The 20,515-nt window shown below is 37.4% G+C and overlaps 1 protein-coding gene across 6 annotated transcripts in view; it reads left to right on the forward strand.

The window, feature by feature from the left end:
• Window positions 1-20,515, forward strand: part of LOC6507175 (MOB kinase activator-like 2) — a 40,386-nt gene that overhangs the window by 10,254 nt on the left and 9,617 nt on the right. For 2 of the 6 annotated variants that reach the window (XM_001956509.4, XM_044715059.1), the window contains exon 1: window positions 18,263-19,867. The exons of 2 other annotated variants lie outside the window; for them this stretch is intronic. Coding sequence is in view for 1 of the 4 variants with exons in the window: in XM_014909605.3 (XP_014765091.1) it covers window positions 10,280-10,848 (569 nt within the window). In the remaining 3 variants the exon portion in view is untranslated. Of the gene's footprint in view, window positions 1-1,283; window positions 1,557-10,124; window positions 10,849-18,262; window positions 19,924-20,515 lie in introns of those variants that run through there. 2 more of the 6 variants (XM_014909605.3, XM_044715057.1) reach the window with 2 other exon arrangements.

The raw sequence follows: 20,515 nt of genomic DNA on the forward strand, positions 1-20,515 counted from the left end.
CACTGATGTTGCATTGCGGGCGGTCACAGGTGCTCGGGAGTCTAAGATTCCTTCTTTGCTCTATCCGCTTCTCACCTTTGCGACCTCTTCCTCTGCCGCTGTCTCTCTCACGCTCTTTGACCGACAGCTGCTTGGAAGTGCACTCGAAAAAATATTATTTAAAATATAAAATTGAGTTTTATTATAAAGTTTGTTGAATTATAGTACTTTTTTCTATAAATTGTATGGAAAAAGTATTTAAAAATTTTTCTGTTACTACTATTATTTTTTTTAAGTGTAGTATCTCACTGTTCAACTTTATTTGCTGTGAATGACGAAGCAGTTTATATATATATATATTTTTTTTGTTTTTCTTATTTGGAACCCGATTCTTTGTAAGTCAGGGCATCAAATGCAGTTCCTGTGTTCTTCGTTCTTCGTTCTTCGCTCTTTCCCTTCCTTATCTTCTTGATTTTTGTTTGATTTCTTGTTGTATTTGTTGTTGTTGATGATTTTTATTCCTTCCTCACCAAAAAGAGCGTGATAATTGCTCCCCGGGGAGCTCTTTTATGCGGGCTTTGGGGTCATTCCACTGATAAGAGCCTGCCGAGGGTCTATTTGTCTTAAAGGATTCCATTTCTTAACGTCTTTTTTAATCAATTTACATTTTTCTTTCTTTCAGGTGAGTACATCTTGAAATGGATTTATTTTAAAAGGAGTTTCACCTAAAATAAGGGAGTTTTTTGGTTAATTTGAGGGGTAAGTTGTGGTTTTTTTACTAAAAAGTGTTCTAGGTTTTTCTTTCTACATTACACCATAAAATGTACCCATTTATTCACAAAAATTAATGATATCAATGGTTTAGTTGGGAATAGTAGCAGATTCTACTACTTTTCTACTGCCTTTGGCAGTCTGGCAACTCTGCCGCGTCAGCTGCTGAGTATCAACACAGCTGATGTTGCTGAGAGAGGGAGAGCGCCCAAAAGAGAGCCAAAAGCCGTCAAACAAGTGGTCGGAAGAAGGCACACCAACACACACACACAGACACTGACGGCCATGTTTGTATGCAAAACACGCTCTTTCCGCTAGAGAGCAGCTGACTCTCCATCTTACCTTTCCAGAGAGCAGATGTTGCTGTATGTTTGTGTGTGTGTGTGTGTGTGTGTGTCAGCAGCAACCATCATCGTCATCTTTACTGAGTGCTCTGCTTTCGTTTGCCAGTTTTTGTTTTATATACACACATACACATGCATTCATGTATATATTTGATGTATGTATTGGCATTGGTGAGAGTGTTGCTGTGCTGTTGCTAGCCGTATCGGAACAAGTAGCAGGCCAGTCAGTCAAAGACGCCACACGGGCTCACTATTGAAATTTCCTTTGGCCGGGTCGGTCGAGAGAGCGGTGGTCGCAGGTCGTCGTCGGAATTGTTTGTTGTTTTGAGGCGCCGCCGTCGGTTGCAATATATCGCGACGCAGTTGAAACAGCAACATAGTATATAGGCTATTTGCCACAAAAGTGTTAAACAAATAAGAAAAAAAAACCCCAAAAAATCTACAAAAAAAAAGGCAGTAGATGTAAGAAAAAAAAGGAGTATCTGAAAATAATGCCTTTTTGTGCATCTGTGTGTGTGTGTGTGTGTGTGTGTGTCAGTGTGAGAAACTGTGTCATTCACTGCGAAAAACTGCATTCAAGTTTTGTTTTTGTTATTTTTTCTTTGCTTCTGCAACTATTGCTGGTTAGCTGCTAGTTGCTGCTGCTGCTGCTGCTGCCACGGTTTGTTGCTTCACTGATTACGCGCAATGCAGCAGTAGCAGTAGCAGTGGCAGAGGAGACAGAGGAGCCACTGCAACAACTGCAACAAAACAGCAGCTGAGAGTTCAGTTGCGAAACCGGCGAAGCGCGACTGTTGCCAATGCAACGGCTTAGAATTGGCACACCACAACAACAGCAACAACAACAACAATAATAACAACAACTGTTACGGTACATTCATATTGTTGTTGTTGCAAGTTACTGTTGTGCCTCCACTTTCTGCAATTTTTTTTCTTAAAACTTATCCATATTGTTTGGATAACCACTTCCTTTGGAACTTCCTTCCTGGCGGGCTTCTTCCTGTCTTGTCTTCTCCTCTTCCTGTGACCCCTGCCACCAACCCCCGCATGGTCAGGTGGTCTCTCCATCCCTCTCTTTTTTTTTGTTGTCAACCCTACGTGTTCAATAAGCTAAAAAAAAAAAAAAACTACACTCGACAGGCAGCAGCTTGTTATTTCTCACACCTTTCTCAGTGCAGGCCTTCGCTCGCCACCAAATACCCTACCCCGGAAACCCTCTTTGGCGGCCTGCCCCTCTATCGATTTTTTTTTGGGTCATGCTAAAAATTGCAAAAGTAAGAGGGCTTTGTTGGTTTCCCTTTTTCTACAAAAGAGAGGGATATTTGTAGTGTTTCTAGATGGAAATAAATGATATATATTATGTAATATATGATTATATTCATTATATTATTGATTTTATTTCCCCCCTTTTGCTTTGAAGTGCTTTTCTCACGGTATTCTCCCATTAGGCCAGGTCTAAAGAGAGGGTCTCTAGTATTGATCTCTAGTAACAATCCCACCCCCCTCTTATCTAAAGGATATTCACAGTTATAAACACTGTCCGATAAATATCTCTTTAAAGTAGGTTAGTTGGCGACCCGAAGAGAGTAGTATGGTAGTCTCCAAAAAGAGACCCATGAACCGTTATCCCATATTGAGAGATATATCTGTAGTGCATCCATAGCACATGCTGTCATGCAGCTTCTTCTTCCAGACTATCTATGTATATCATGTCATTGCATTGCTATCTCTTTCTAGATGTTGAGAAACTAGTTTTTTTTTTTCATTTTTTTTCTTTTTGATTCCAATGGGTGGTGGTGTGGGGTTATATATTATTATTATTTTTTTTCTTTTTTTTTCTCCCCTATTTTTTTTGTGACTTGGCAGTTTCGGTTTCTACTGCCAAAATGCTCATTTGACCTTTAACGGTGTTCGGGCAGTGCTCTGGTTCGCCATTCGGCTCATAAACTACAAAAAAATCAGCAACAATTAAGATTCATTCAAAAGGCGAGAGCCTAACACTGAAGAATCACTTCATAAATTTCGATTTTAATAGACTTTCCGAAGGGGTTCTCCTATATACATACATACATAGGTGGGCGGTGGAGGCGTGAACCAACAAAAGAACAAAAGACACAAAAAACAGCCATCAAATTGGCTTCAATGCGAGTTGAAGGTTAAGTGCCGGACGAGCGACGCGGAAATCGAGCATTTTGGATATTTCGAATTGGATTGTTTTTCGCTGCGAACCGGCTGCAGAAATTAAGCCATTTGAGACGGAGAATGGAGTGGGAATTTTGGGCTTTTTAAGGGGACTTTTTTGAACATGTTTCAGTTTTTTTGGGATTAAAAATTACCCTCTAAAAAGGACTGCCTTTTATTAAACCATTTAAGACTGAGAACATAGTAGAAATTAAAGGGTTTTTATTGGCAAATTTATTTAAAAAATATAAAAAATAGTTCGAAAAAATCTAGAAACTTGTTCAAACATGTTTCAGTTTTTTGGGAATAAAAATTTCCTTCTAAAAAGGACTTCCTTTCTTTTTAAACTATTTCAGACGGAAAAGAGTGTAAGAATTCGGGGTTTTTTTGGGAAGTATTTGAAAAAAGTGTTAAAAACATGTTTAAAAATGTAAATTTTTTGGGAATAATAATTTCCCTCGAACAAGGCATTTCTTATTAAACCATTGAAGTCCCAGACGGTAGTAGGAATTGATGATAATTTTCTGGATAAAATAATTAGAAAAAAAAGTACCAAAAACATGTAAGAAATTTTAAAAATCTTTAATCTTTTGGGAATAAAAATTTCCCTCTAATAAGGCCTTTTTTTATTAAACCATTTAAGTTCCAGAACGAAGTAAGATTTCTTAAGATTTTCTTATTTTGATATGAAAAAACTATCTTAAAAAAGTACCAAACACTTGTAGGAATATTTAAATATCTTTGTTTTGGGACTAAAAATTTCCCTTTTAAGAAGGATTGCCTTTTCCCATCTTTTTGTGCGTTTTTCTAGGCATACCTTCTGCTTGGGAACTGCGAACCTGGGGACTGGGGACTGGGTACTGGGAACTTTTATAAATAACCTTAAACGATTTTTGTTTTTTTTTTTTTTTTTGCGCCGCAGCGGCAGCAACCACACGAAAAGTGTCAATGTCAGCTGGCAGTGTTGGTGTATTAGCCGAACACCGAAAACCAATGTGAAAATACGGAAAAATCGAAGACCCGTGCTAAATTTATTATTCAGCTGTCGGGCATTGCCAGCATGGCATGTCGTTTCTCTTTCTAGTCTCTAGTCTCTAGTCTCTAAGTCTTTCTAAAAGCCTCCCCAAAAATAAACCCCCACAAGAAAATACATATTCTAGTATTTATGTTCATATCTTATAAATGAATACCCCCCTTAGATGCATCCTAGTTGGCAAAAAAAATAAAGAAAGCCACACGCGCCACTAATTGCATGATTTTTGCAGCCGAAAAGTGACGGGGCAAGTGGCACACACAAAGTATCTTATAGATACAGATACAAGACTCCCAAATAATTGTTGGCTGTCACTTTCCGTTCCACGCACATTTGGTGTCTGTGTTGCAATGTGCCCGCCCCCGCCTCGCTTTATTATTGTTGGGATTTTTAACAGCCTCCCCCCCCCCCCCCCCCCTGAAAAAAAAAAAAAAACACTCGCAACTCCCACAACATTGTCACAAGGCCTCCTGCTCTCATCCTCCCCCTTGTTTCTGGCCAAAAGAAGACACTGGTCCGGCTGGCTATCAAAATTTATGAAAAATGAATATGTTTATTTCTTCATTGTTGACTTATCGCCTTCCTTATAGACCGGATCGGATAGCTTGTTAACATGGCCGACTACAACTTCTGCATTTTTTGAACAGAGTCGGGCCAGTCCGAGGCTCTGAAATGTTTTATGGAGGAAGTCTTCATGCATTTCATAGTTCATAGCTTATCACTGGTGTTATAAGCATTTTTATGCTAAACACTACAGTGGAGCTACAATAAGAGGGCTAGGGAAGTGGTAAATAGAGGGGATATTTAAGGGAAGAGGTACTTAAAGAGATAGAAATATAAATTGACAAGAAAATAAACTATGAAGTGGTTGGGAGTCATGTCTTTTAGACCTATTATGACTATATATATGTTTGTATAAAAAATATCATCATTAAAAAGACAATCTAGAGAGAATATTTAGGGAAAGAGTTACTAAAATAGATAGAAATAGAATTGTATAAAAAATAGACAAAATAATAGTTAAAAGTCATGTCTTTTATGACTCATTATGGCCATACAGTATATATACAGCATACAGATATTACTAAATTACTAAATTACTAACTACAGTATATGTTCTTATAAAAACCTCTTTTTAAAGACAAATTAGAGATAGTATTTTGGGGTAGAGATACTAATAGAGCTAAAAATATAGAACTGTATCAAAAAATACACAAAATACTAGCTAGAAAAGAGGTTTTTTATAAAAATACTAAAAGAAGCTGCCGCATAAGGTACGGCTGGAATAGAAGAGGCAGATCAGAGTGTAAAGAGAGAAGTAATAAGAAAGCTACTGAAGAATAAGTATATTATAGTATTTTATGGAAGTACCCTAAGAAGCTGCCGCATAAGGTACGGCAGATCAGAGTGTAAAGAGAGGAGTAATGAGAAAGACAGAGTTGAATACTTATTATTATTTTCTAATAAGAATTTAAGAAAATATTGTTCAATAAATATTATATATTAGAGTGTAGTATATTGTAGAAATACTACTAGGCGCTGCTGCATAAGGTACGGCTGGAGATAGATGTAAAGAGAAGAGTAATCAGGAAGGTAATGAGGTGCAAGTGTTACGATACGAATTACGAATTTAAGAAAAGATGTTTCAAGAGTCAATATATAGTATATAGTAGAGTACAGTATATAGAATATAGAACCTATAGAACTTATAGCTCTCATAGTCTAAAGTTTAGACTTTCGAGAGCCCACTGTACCTCTGGCCAACACATTAGAGCCTCCTCTGGATGCGTGGTAGACCCCTTATCCGTCGTCCAATTGCCCGCCCACCGCCCCCCATCGGAGGCCTATAATTATGCGGTTGTGCCCCTTTGATCAGCCCCCCACCACTCCCCTCCCTGAGAGTAAGAGGCATCTTCAACGGGAATCACGAAGATGAGGCGGCCTGGTAACTGGAAACTGTTGAGAGTTTTCCCTCGCCAGCCGGAGGAAACAATTTTCGGCTACTTTTGCAATCGACTCCCACCAACCACCAGCTGACTGCTGGCGCTGACTTTTCCTATAATTTAATCCAAAATTGAGTTTTTGGCGAAATTACTATAATTTGTTGGGAAATTTTATGGGTCAGACTTGAGGGTCTGTTTGAGAAAAATAAAATTAACAAAAATGAATTAAAAAATAATAAAAAACAATAAAAAACAAAAGTAGGTAACGCAGACGCGCCGCTGACCGCAGCACAATTTTTCCACATTTTTTTTTTGTATTTTTTTTTTTTACTAATTTGCTTAATTAGCGCAACTCACACTTGGAAAAATAAATGAGTTGGGATTTAATTGGGTCTATGTATTTATTTTTATTGTTTTTTTTTTGAGGGGATTTTATTTTGTTTTTCTGATTTTTTGGCCTTTCTTATTTCTCTCACGTTTCGGGCCAAATACAAGTTTATGGCAAGAGCCTGAGAGCGCTGTTGGCCTGGCCTGGCCTGGCTCTACAGTGAAGCCAAAGTACAGTGAAGTGGAGTAGAGTTTAGAGTGAAGCAATGGCTTAGAGACTTGCAGACTTCGAGACCCGAAACCTATTAATGCTGGAAACGTGATGTGGCGGCGTTTTGTGTAACTCGCCGTGAGAACATCGCTTCAATGCAATCGCTCCGGTTTCGCCTCGTTTTAGATGACAGCCGCGAATGGAACGTCCAGCCAACTCTCTTACCACTTGTTGCACGTACAACATACTACCAACCTCGATCATCGATCCATGGATACATTTTCTTTTGTCTTTCAGCTGCAAGACAAGACCATTTGCATTTACTCGCATCGGCATTAATCAGTCGATTGTGCCGCGGCCTTCGGAGTGTGAAAATTGCTGCAATCGCTGATCAGTCAGCCAATCGGCCAGTCCAGCAGCTGCACATGATCCATGATCCATCATCTGTTCCAGGGCCGAGCCCTTGATTCCAAACGGGGGCTTGGCCAATCATTGCATCTGATTGGTCAATAAAATAACTGATAATCCGGAAAATACTTACTGATAATGGTTTTTTATTTCAAATTAAATATGTTATACCAAAATAGAAGGAGGAATCTAGTTTTTTGATGGGGCTATATAGGGATATAATGTCTTCTATAATAATTATGTAGAAAATACAAGTTGGTAATAGTTTCTTATTTAAAATGAAGTATTTTATACCAAAATAGAACACAGAACCTCAGTCAGATAGAGCTATAATGGGTGATATTATTATATCCCACTAAAAAGTAGTTTCTAATAGTTTCTTACTCAAAATTAAGTATTGTATACCAAAATAGAACAAAGAACCCAGTGATATAATAGATTAAAATGATCTAGAAAGAGTTATAATGTCCTCTATAAGAATAATCCATAAAAAGATTACTAAAAACTAAATATCGTATCCCAAAATAGAAGACAGAACCCGGTCTCTAACTGGGTTATAATGATCTAGATAGGGATATAATGTCTTCTATAATAATTATCTAGACAGAAATAGTTTCTAATAGTTACATACTAAAAATTAACTATCGTATACCAAAATAGAACACGGAACCCAGTCTTAAAATAGTTAAACAATTATATAGATGGAGTTGTATCGTCCTCTATAAGAATAAAAAATAAAAAACTACTTGTTTATAGTTCCTTACTGAAAACTAAATATCGTATCCCAAAATAGAACACGGAACCCGGTCTCTAACTGGGTTATAATGATCGGAGTTGCACTTATTCAGTTTCCATTTCCACTTCCACTTAAAGAAGCACTCGTGTGTGGGTAATATGTGACCCCAAAGCTGGCTCTCTCGAGCGGGCAAAGCAAAGCGATGAACAATTGCCCGTTTATAGGTATATCAGGTTGAGAGTGGCAGAGTGGCAGAGGGGCAGAAACCGCAAAGCTAATTGCTTATGCAGAGCGCATAACCTTGCCACTCCATGACACTTCTCGGTTGGCTGGAAACCCTTTCCAAGCCAAGCCAGACGACTTCACAGAGAAAGCTTCATCACATAGTGATGATTATGGCGGAGAATGGCCAAGACTTGGTTAAGACTTGGCCAAGACTAGCAACTTGGCTTAATTGAAAATTCACAGTAATGCCAGTAAGCTAGAAAACGACAGCTGCTTCTCGTCTAAACACGGAAAACTGTTGGAAAAATCCAACACATTAAAATAATATAATTATTTTTTTTTTTTTTCTTATTTTCTTCTCTCTAGCTTCTTTAATTCTTCGGAGCTTGTAGCTTGCAGCTTGAAGATTTCCGCATGCTTTGTCAACCGTGAAGAGGCACGAACTTTCATTTTAAAATTCTCGAAGCGTGTTGAGCTACTACCCCCCCTTATTTTCTCTTCTATAGTAGAGAGTAGTCCCGCAAAATCCCCAAAAATCTAATAATATTTTTCTTCACTTCATGACATGACTAAGCTGATCTCAGAATTGCCAAGAAAAGTTAAAGAAAGTTAAGAAGTCTCTTTCTCTTTAAGATATACTTTCAATTTTTATTATTTTCTTATTTTGTTTTAATATTTTCTTAAGTACTTATCTGTTGTGAAAGTTAGTAACTCCCTAAGGTGTAAACCATTCTATTTTTCACACCTTTTTTTCTTTTAATTTTTTTTTTCTGTAAGATATTAGTGGATGTCTGTTGCTCTTGGCCCTCATCTGGCCACTGAATCACTTGGCTTGGATGACTGGCTTGGATCATCTGTCACGTTGTTTCCGATAACCACCATTCTGTTATGTCATGTGCCGGGAAATTCTGCATCTCAGATGTGTCATATTCTGGGGAAGGGGAAGATAAGTCTATCAGGGCTAGTCAGGGCTTGAAATTCCATCAAATTCCAGATATTAGATGGCTGTCCCTTCACTTTTTTGGCCATATTTGGGTGAAGGTTAGCGGGAGTGTTGGAGTTGGAGGACTCCTTCGGGTTCGGCAGTTTCCAGTTTCGGAGAGACTCAGACCCAGATTACGTAAGCCTTGGCCTGATGACGCCTCTTACTTTCTTTTTTTTCTTCAAGTTTTTTTTGGCTTAACTTTTCAAGACTCGAGGAACTTGAGGAACAAAATCAAAATGCCTCAGAAAACAAAGCAATTTTGTATCAAAAGGAAGGTCTAAGACTTCCCCTTTCTATTTTATTTTACAATTAAAGTTAAGGTTTATTTTTCTTTAAGAGAATTTGCATTAATTAAGAAGCAAAGAAACTTATAATTCATTTCAGAAGTAAATCTAATTAACATATAAGCGGATTTGGGACCAACAACACGAGCCTCCAACTCATAGCTCATAGCTCACTTTGCAAAAAAAAAAAAAAAAATGTATTATTTTATTTTAGGATTTGTTTTTGTTTTTTTTTACGCAACGAATGTTGAAGAAACTCACGCGATGGCCAGAAATAATATATATATTTAGAAACTAATACTTATAGATAGAGGACCGTACAGTTTATAGAGAGAAAAATAAAATAGAAATAAAATTAGAAACTAAAATAATAAATATAAAAGCTAAAAAGCTACAAGAATTTATTACAAAATTGATTCTTAAGACTTAGTCCCAGAGATCTATCTGAGGGATTAGTGTGTTTCTTTAAGATATTTTTGGAAAGACAGCCATTTGTTGGCCAACTTTATGGAGGTGTTGACGAGCGGATTAAGCCAGGTCGCTTGGATTTGTGCCATTCTTGATGAAAAACTGACACTGACACACACACAAGAGGGTCTATTTTGGCCATTTTTAGAGGCAAGACAGACAGAGAGTTGAAAGTTCGCCTTAAAGCTTAAATCCCCTTATTTTATTTGTGATTTTTTTTTCATCTCAGAAGAAGAAAGAAGAAAGTTTAGCTCGAGTGAGAGTGAATGATGGAAGAAACGATCAGACTGTATAGAAATATATGCAAAATGTGTGCAAATGCAAAAAAAGTGAAATAGACTAGACAGTCTCTTAAAAAAAAGAGGCGAAAAAGTGACAGTGTGAATGATGTTGAGAGCGCCCACCCAGCACATTGTGCAACTTGGCTACGGAACAGCTTCTAGTGCCACAAAAAGTGGCAATAACAATAACAATAAACCGAATCGGAATCGGAAATCATTATTGCAAAGATTCCGGCAACAAAACAAGGAGGAGCAACATCAGCAACATTCAAGCGACAAGTGTTTGTTATTTCTAACAACTGCCATAGTGGCTGAGAAAAAAAAGAAAAAAGATTCTTGCAGCTACAATCTAGCGGCAGCTTTGAAGCGCAACAAAAAGACAAAAACCGTAGTTGCAACTTCCACAGACGACGACGACAGTTGCCGCAGCATCAACAGCAACAACAGCAACAACAGCAGCAGCAGCAACAACAGTTTGTCCACCAACAACAACAACTACATCAGTAATTACAATCAGATAATTGGGAGTAGGACCAACCACTGTGGTGGCCATCACATCATCATGTCACCCACATCCCAGGCCCCCACTCGCACCTCCCTCTTCGATTCCTGTCATCGAAAGATCCGTCTCATCGGCGGCGGTCCAGTTGCCTTTCTGGGCGGATTGGTTGCGTAAGTCTTGAAATTTCAATATTAATTAGGTTTCAAATAATAATCAGAGAATATTTAAATATCAGAGAAGAATTGACTCCCAGAATATCCGGTCTTTGTGGCACGTCTTTCAGGGTCAACCCCTCGAGTGTCAATCATCATTTCTTTAGTTATTAATTGGCCAATTTCATGAAATTTCATTCAAATTTCATTCAAAGACTGGATTAGCATGATTCTGAAACTGGTTTTTCTAAAAAAAAAAAAAAAAATAAAAAATAAATAAAATATTATACTGAAGAGTTTTGTCATCTTTTTTGGGGGTTTTAAGAGCTTGTAGAAGAGATAGTGTATTAGGGTAATAAAATATATTTATTGGCAGATAAAATGAAATATTTATTATTATTTATGAGTTTTTTAACTAGTTTATTATTATTTTCTATGGTTTTTAGGTATTTTATTAGCAGAGTTCTTAACTTATATGTTCCAGTGTTGACTTTAAATTAAATTTTAGTTAGATGTCACTAAAGTATATGATTTTTAGGAACAAAATACATAAATTTCTAAAATTTTACTACAAATGGTCAATTATTACATATTTTATGTTAATCTATTCTTTTATCATAGAGTTCTTAACTTAGATATTCCTCTAAATTCTCTATCTTAAATGAGAACTTGGTAGAATTAAAATATATGATTTTTAGGGACAAAATACATACATTTTCAGAGTGTCACTTAAAAAGGCCAATTATAACTGAATTTTATGTTAATATAATAGAGTTCTTAACTCATATTAGGATCTAACTTCTCTATCTTTAATGATAACTTGGTGGAACCAAAAATATATACTTTTTAAGGACAAAATACATACATTCCCAGAGTTTCATCATAAATGGCCTAAAAATACTTAATATAAGTTAATCAGATCTCTTATAATAGAGTTTTTGGAATAAAACATGAAGGAAAAAAGAATTTGATCATCATTTTGTTATTAAACTGTTAAGAAATCAAAGAAAACAAGAAAGGAAAGCTAACTTCGGGCGGAGCCGAAGTTTATATACCCTTGCAGTTCAGTCGCAGTCCGATAGGTGGCGCCACGCATCTATATTATTAGATATACAGCGGATCGTATATAGTCGGCCGATCCTTATGAAATTTGGCATATCGAATTATTTTGACCAAAGAAGCATACATTGAAAATCCCATCCTTCTAACTTGAAAAACAACGAAGTTATGCCATTTCCGATCAATCAGTTATATGGCAGCTATAGGATATAGTCGACCGATCTTTATGAAATTTGGCAGATCGTATAAGTTGGATCAATTAAGAATCCATAGAAAGTCCCAACCTTCTAACTTGAAAAACAACGAAGTTATGCCATTTCCGATCAATCAGTTATATGGCAGCTATAGGATATAGTCGACCGATCCCGGCCGTTCCGACTTATGTACTACCTGCAAAGGAAAGAAGGGTGTGTGCAAAGTTTCAACTCGATAGCTTTAAAACTGAGAGACTAGTTTGCGTAGAAACAGACAGACAGACGGACAGACAGACAGACGGACAGACAGACAGACGGACAGACGGACAGACGGACATGCTTATATCGACTCAGGAGGTGATCCTGATCAAGAATATATATACTTTATAGGGTCGGAGATGTCTCCTTCACTGCGTTGCACACTTTTGACCAAAATTATAATACCCTCTGCAAGGGTATAAATATATAAAATATTATAATAATAAATCATAAATAGTTTTAGACTGTTTCTTGATCAGCTAACCCCTCTAGTAACATGGCTAATAATAATAATAATAATTACCATTAATAACTACCAACATTAACAGCTACTAGCTCGTTACCCACTTTCTAAGGTCGTAGGTCGGAGTTGGAGGCAGAATTGCACAAAAAATAATAATAATTTGTCCGAATTAGGGAAATACTTAAAGCGCCTAGTGTCAGGGGTCGTCGGAACAAAGGAGTTCCGAAAACAGAGCACCGCCAGAGATACTCATTTTTATGGCTTTAATTGCGAGCTCTGGCTCTGGCCTGGTCTGGTGTTTGTTTGGAGTTTGTGGTGACCACGAAAAGCACTTTTGTGTGCGAATTCAAGGTTCAAGCGGCAATTAAAACAGAGCCTCAGAGCCACCAGCAAAGAAACAAAAATAGAAACAAAGGCGGTCTGAAACGGAAAATTTATGTTCAGAGTGTAGGCCCAAAAAAATGCGCTCCGAAGGTCGTCAGAAAAGTGAGGTGTTTGTGACCCAAAACAGCTGATGTTTTGGATGCTTCCTTGTTGACTAAACCGGAGAGCTATTATCATTCTGGCCTCTATTTGAAAAGCAAAGTTAAACGAACTACAGAGTGCGCTGAACTGATAATTAGTCGAGAAACCAAATATTGACTATATAATTTTGGAGGTTCTGCTTTGTGAATGCAACTCACATACTCCTCAGAGCTTCTCAAACAATGTCTCTAACAGTAAGTATTGTAGACACAGCCCAGGTCTTAAGAATCAAATAAAAAAAAAGATGATAAACCTGTCAGAGAGACCCCCTGAGAGTGTCAATAGGTAGCCCCATCAGAGTAGCTCCTCCTCATCCAAAAAAATTTACATAATAATACTTACCAGATTGTCTCTTTGCTTTGCTTCGCTTTTCTTCAACAAGTCTCAGTCCACATTTGAATAAAAAAGAAACACCACCAACCTATGTAAACAAATGAAAAATAAAGCTGACTTCATGCCATAAATGAGTAATATTGTCTTGGTTGGGGCCAGAAGCCACCTCTAAGCCATCAACTGTACTTTCCACAAAGAGGCCTTACAAATTTGCCAAACCATTAAATAGTCTATGCTAATTGGGTCTTTTTTTGGTATAGTTCTTGACATTTATTGGCAAATTTTTAAGTTTTAACTTTGTTTTTAGGAGGGTATAGGGTTTTTATGAACGAAAGAAATATATTTCTAGAATAGGATAGAATAGGGATCTATTATGATAGATTTCTTAACTCGTACTGTCGAATATTTAATTCAAAATAATTTTTATAGACAAAATACATATATTTCCAAAGTTTCACTTGAATAGGGCAAAAAATACAGATTTTATGTTAATCAGATCTATTATGATAGAGTTATTAACTTATATATTCTCGAATATTTCCTTAAAAATAAATATAAAACTAGTTCCAACTAAAGGATATGCTTTTTATGGATAAAATACATAAATATACATATTTTCACTTCAAAATGGTAAAAAATATTACAAAATCTATGCTCATAGAGTTCTTAACTTTTAGATTCCAATATTTCCTCTATCTTGAATGTGAACCTGATGCCCCTTTAGTACCTGCCACTTATATACAAAATACATCATTTTCAAGAGTTTCACTCGAAATGGCCGAAATGCTTTGTTGGCCAACAAACACATGTTACTTGCACTTTTTTCTTGAGGTTTCCCTTCCTATCTCTCTCTCTCCATGTATTTGGGGCTTATTAATCTCTGTTGGCCACAAAATACTTTCCTCCTGCCCTTGTCGGCCGGCCAGATGCCAGATTCGACTTTGGCTCGTTGGCTTTTTCGCTCCACATCTTCAGACGCCCCAGCCCTATCATATGGCCAAGAGGCTGGTTTTGTTTCTGCTCCAGCTGGTCTGCTGAGGCTAACGTTTTAATTTCCTGTCCCAATTTCATTTGTTGGACTTTTATGGCTCTGCTGGCTCTGGCCATTTTGCTTGTTGATTTACGATTTACGAGCAATCAATTTTTGCCAGAGATCTTCCAGATACCCAGATACCAGATACAATTCTAGATGGGAGTAGCTCTCAAGCTTAAGCTCTTTAGCCATTAGGACCGACTGCTAATCATCTGGACTTTAACCCACAGCTGTCACAGCTCTCAAGCTCTCTTGTTCAAATAAGAACAGGTGCTGAGGTGGTTTTCTGTCTTCTGTCAGAGCCGCGTTCATTGACACTCCAAGCACTGGACCGGCCACTGGAAGAGGCTAAGAGGAACAGCTGTTCCAGAGACAAAGGTAAAGACAAAGCGCCTCCGGATCAGGCTGGAAATTAGTGCAGCCAGAAGGCGTATCTAAGCCTGACTTACTGACTAACTGAGTGAGCCAGCCATGGAGAACCGAGTAATTAGCTACCAGGTTGCCTTCAACAAGTGTTCTAAAGCCATTAGGCCTCAAACCAGGCCTAAACAATAGCTCCCTTGGCTAATGACTCAAGGGCTTCAAGTGTTCTATTTCTATTTCCAATACCAGGTGAGGTTCTAAAACCTAAAAAGCATGCTTTTTTAACTGCAATTAGTTGGGAAACAAGCCATATTATAGTTAGGAATAGTCTTCTCTTCCTCCAAGACCCCAAAACAGTTAGGTAATCTTCCCAAAAAAAATAAAAAAAAAACTAAAACGGAACACAAATCTTGAGAGTACAATAAAATATAGTAACCAACAGCAGCTGCCAGCTAGTGCAATTATTCATTTGAACAAAAAAAAACAAAAAAATAGAAACAATTGTCCATAAAACAAACTGAGCTCTTCTTGTTCGACCCCCGACCTGAACCTCAACCTGCCCCCTAGTTTTTGGGATTAACCCAACCGGCAATTGTGCAACGGTAGCCCCAGATGCTGTTGCGGCTCGTAATTATTTGTCCATTAGTCCGGCGTATGGCAAAATGCTGGAAATTTGGAACACGACTCTAGAGTTTGGACTTGAAGAAGTGCCAAAAGCGGCAGAGGTCAGCGGAAACCTACATTTCCCAGAATTCTGACACTGTTTCTGACTGACACTACTTCAGAAGAAGTCACCTGAACTTATTATACTTTAAGAACAGTTGGAGCTGAGTGGTTATATTACTAATCTATAAGATTATGGTTCCTGAAAAGCTCTTTATATGATGGCTGATCTGTTTAGAAGGCTTTAAAATCGATAAATTATCTAAAAAGTAGTGACTTATTCCAAATTCTGGCGCTTTTTAATCACAAAAACCTTTGAAAGTATAAATTTTAAGCACTACTGAGTGGAAAAAGTCCTAATATAATACTAGGCACTTCTTAATCTGATGTCTAAACTGTTTAGAGAGTTTTAGATCGATAATAATCGATAAGTTATCTAAAAAAATACAGACTCATTAAAAAAAACTAGCACTTTTTAATATCATAAACTGTTAAAAGTGGACTTCTGGAACCAAAAACCAAAATATAACACCCTTTTACCTACTGAATGATCTATTTAAAAGATATGATCGATAGTTATCGATAAATAAAATTAAAAAATAAGTGATTCATCCAACACTGGCACCTATCAGCAGTGCTGAGTAAAAAAATTGACCAAATACCCTCTTATCTAATGACTGATCTATTTAGAAAGCTATATAATCGATAAATATCGATAAGTTCACCCCCAAAAAAAAGACCCATTTAAAGTTCATTAAAACGGGAGCATCATTCATCTTTCGTTACACATTTTTATGAACCATCGACGCCTGTTGTTGCCCCTGGTAATTGCCACCGCACACACAGTTGGCCAAAACACACAGTTATGTGTGTTTTTTATGGCTTTTCTTCTACTGTGCCAGTAGTATTTGTATTTTCAATTTCACCCGCATGCAAAATACAAAAAAGAAAGAAAGAAAGAAAATAAAATGAGTAACGAAGCTCGTAAAATGACTTACCTTGAGTTGAGACCAAGTTCCGGCTGTGGCTCATTTACCTGGGACGGCCACTGGCCAGTGCCTCTCCCGGCGGCTCTTGGCCAGGCCCTCTCTTGGCCGCTTTTTAATCCATTTAGACCCCTCATCATCCATCCATCCATCCATCCATCTACCTGTCTTGCCAGAGCTTCTCTCTTTTTAAATACTTTCCATTATTATTATTATTATTATTATTTTGTTTTTTTGTTGTTGTTGTTGAAACATTAATGTCAGTTGTCGTCACCCATCAAGGTGGCTGAAGAGAGGTGGGTGGGGAGGAGTTGGCGCCCAAATGAGTCACCCAATTCTCACACACACTTCGAAGAGTGGACAGCTGCTGTCGTCAGCTGGTTGCCAGAGAGTAAGAGAGAGTGAGCCTCTCTTTGGAGACTTGTTCTTCTCTCTCCCAATTACCTGTCAGTCTCCAGCTACCAACTACCAGTTCCCATTGCCATTCCCAGTCAGAAAACTTGTCACTTTATTTCTTACCAATTCTGGTTAGACCTGGTTCTGGTCTACTTGCTGATCTTATATTTAAGTCCTAAAAATAAAGTTCCAGTTCTAAACTCTGTTTTAAAGTTAGAAAATCATTAGTTAAATGATTACAGGGTATCTTATAGTTATTACTCTCTATCTCTGTCTATTTGTATGCCAACTGTATGCCGCAATGCCAAAACAGGCAAAACGGTACTTTGCGATTTATGGCCGGGGCCTTTGTCGTGTCTTGTCTTGTCTTGCGCCAAAGCCAAGGAGACTGAGACTCAGACTCTGAGCTCACATTTTGGCAAGAGGCTGATTCATATCTTTTGGCCATTTTTTTTTTCAGTCAGCCATCAATCCATTGACATCCGCCATTGACAAGGGGTGGGGGGAAAAGAAATGAAATAAAGTTAATTAAAATGTAGATTTCCTGAGACAGGTATGGGAGCAAGAAATAGGCTGGAGATTAAAAAAAATGTATATATATTTTTTATTTTAAAATTAGATATTAAAAAGTGTTAATTTCCTATATAATTAATACATATAAAAAAATATTTTGTTTTTATTAATCTCTTAAAATATAAATTTCTCTCAGTGCACTGTGTATACTGTACATCCGTATAACAGTCGGGCTTTTGTCTTTGCGCTTGATTAATGCGTAATTTTGTATTGTTAATTGTGACACACATTTATAGGACGACACAGGGGCGAGGCGGGGCTGAGCGGGTCAGGGGGCGGCACCGCCACCGCTCCCACAACAACCGCCGCTTGTGTCTCCCGGCCAAGTGGAGCGTGGCTCTGATAGATTAATGCGTTCGCCAGTGGTGGCTTCATTGCCTCCATTCAGTGCCACACAACACATCCACATGCAAAATCAATAGCACTAACAGCTCATCAGGAATAATGGCCATAGCCATTGTGCTGAAAACAATATAATTAAATTGGAAATTGGAATTCATTTCCCCGAAGACCAGAAGTGGAAAAAAATAAAAAAAATTAAAAGCAATTTTCATTCTAATACATAAGAAATTATAAGAAAAACACATTATTTTCATGTCAAAACATGTTAAGACCTACAGACTTGTAGTCTCAGACATGTTCAGACTTGCACACAATTAATTGAATAAATTTCAGGCCATTTTTGTTCGCTTCTGATTGTTTTTATTAATTTATGGCTGCAATTTTTGACACCTTCATCAAGTGGGGTGGGGGAGAGGGAGGGGGAGAACAGCACACTCATCAGTTCGACCAAGGCTAATTGAAAGCAACAACAACAATAACAACGAATACAACACGGAACAAAATGAATATTAATTGTTTTAAATAATTTTGAACTTGGCAGAGAGGCAATGGCAACCTCAAAGGCAAAAACAAACGAAAGCGCTGATGGGGCAAGTTGGCAATTTGACGAACGTTTGTGCCTCCCCCTTTGGCACCTCCCCTCCCTTCTGCTTATTATGTGTGTGTTTCCATCTCGCTCCCACCGAGTGCCTCCTTCTCTGTCAGCTCTTCTTGATTTATATTTTATTTTTTTCTTCTGGCGAGCAGCTGTTTCATTGTCGCAAATTGGCGTACTTCTTGTTTTAACACACTACAGTGGAGATTCTTGAAGTGGAAAATTGGTATTTCTATAGGGCTTTCTTTTTTATTGTCTAATTATAAAGAAAAATTAATGAGAATAATTTTTATAGGCGAGTTTAAGGCAATTTTATAAAAATTAATCATACGCCATGTTGTCTCGAAAAATTTTAAGTGATTTTTGTAGAGAAAATATGAGTTAGAAGCATTAAATAAATTATAGAATTATGAATTATACAAATTTAGTTTTTTTTGAGAATTTTTGACCTTTTTTTATTTAAACATCCCACAAAAATTAATCATACGCCATGTTGTCAAAAAAAAATAGGGGAGATTCTTGAAAGAAATATGAATTGTGAGAAAAAAAAAAAAGAGTTTTAAGAAAAAATTTTCAGAGGTTATCCAATAATTGTATATTTTGAAACATTTTTTTTTTCGTAGAAATTTTTTACATCTTAGTAAAAAGTAATCCTTTTGTGCTTTTTTCTTTCAAAAAACTTAAGAAAAAAGTATACATTTTAGGTCAAAAGAAGTGAAGACAATTTATTTTGTACCACATGGCGTATGAGTAATATGATATTACGTATACGCCCCATGTGCAATGTAAACATTATTTTTCTTGAAAAAAATGTAAGATTATGATTAGTCAGGTTCTCTTTGGAATAGTTCACTGTACTTTTTATTTGAATTTGTTCTGCAGTCATAATCGACAGCATTGGGACATTCGTCTGCGTCATTCGACGAGGACAGAGGCAGAGGCCCGCCCAGCGGCAAGAACCCAGCGGACGACAACGCGTGTTTGCATAACAAAATTTATGAGAGCTTCGCTTCGTATTTGCGCAATGCAATATGAAAGCTTAAATGCAAACTGCCGTTACCAATTTCATTCAAAGTGCAGGGCTATCGGGCGATAGTGGAAGAGAGCGAAAGAGAGGCAGGTCGGTGGGAAGAACATGAGAGCGAACGCGTGGGGGGGCGAGCAACCAGCTGATTCGCCCCACACTCAGATTCTCTCTCTCTGTCAGTCTCTTTGAATCACAGTTTTTGGAGCCCGTTCTCCCCATGGCGCTCTCTTCTAATGGCATATGAGGCGCTCTCGCTCCCTCGCACACAATCAAAGCGCACTGCGCTGAAGCAAAGGTGCGCGGTCGCGTCAGACACACAGTCTTCTGATTTCGCTGCCGACGGCGGGCCGTACGCACGCTAAAAAAAAAAAAAAAAATAATAATAATAAAAAAACATCAAAGATAAAAAAAAAACAAAAACGATCGCTTGTTTGCTTCAGTTAACGGTACGCGCAATGATCAACAAATGAAAAGAAACACAAACACACAAATCCGCAACTGGGTCAACTTTATATTTATTTAAAAAAAAAAAAAAATTAAAAAAACAAAACAAACGCATATAAAACGCGCGTAACGATCGTATTCGCGTCACCCGTTTCAATGGACTTGAAAAACGCGTTCGATACCCGCTCTACCACCGATCCCCCCACCCCCTACCCGCGATTAACCTTCAAAATGGACATTATTTTTTTTTTTTTGGTCCCTCCCTCTCTCTCTTCAAATGAATGCTCTTTTGCACTTTACTCTAGTAGAGTAACTCTACAAAAAAAAAACAGTTACAATTGCAATTTGTTAAGAGAGAGTCTGTTAGGTCTGTTAGGTGGTTCGAAAAGTCCCTCAAAACAAAGAACAATCTTATCTTTCAGGTGTATTTCAAAAGAGCTTCCATGTCTATGATTGATAATGCCGATTTCCGTTCAAAAAAATGCACTAATTGGAGAAAAATAAGAGTTACAATAGAAAACTCTCCAAATCCAATTCATATCAGTTTTTTACTTAAATAACAACTGATAAGACACATAGATTTCATTACGATTATAGTTATAGTCTAGGAATTATTATTTTTATACTCTTGATGACTTATTCCATGCACT

This window comes from Drosophila ananassae, chromosome 2R (assembly GCF_017639315.1).
Source record: "Drosophila ananassae strain 14024-0371.13 chromosome 2R, ASM1763931v2, whole genome shotgun sequence".
Taxonomy (NCBI): Eukaryota; Metazoa; Arthropoda; class Insecta; order Diptera; family Drosophilidae; genus Drosophila; species Drosophila ananassae.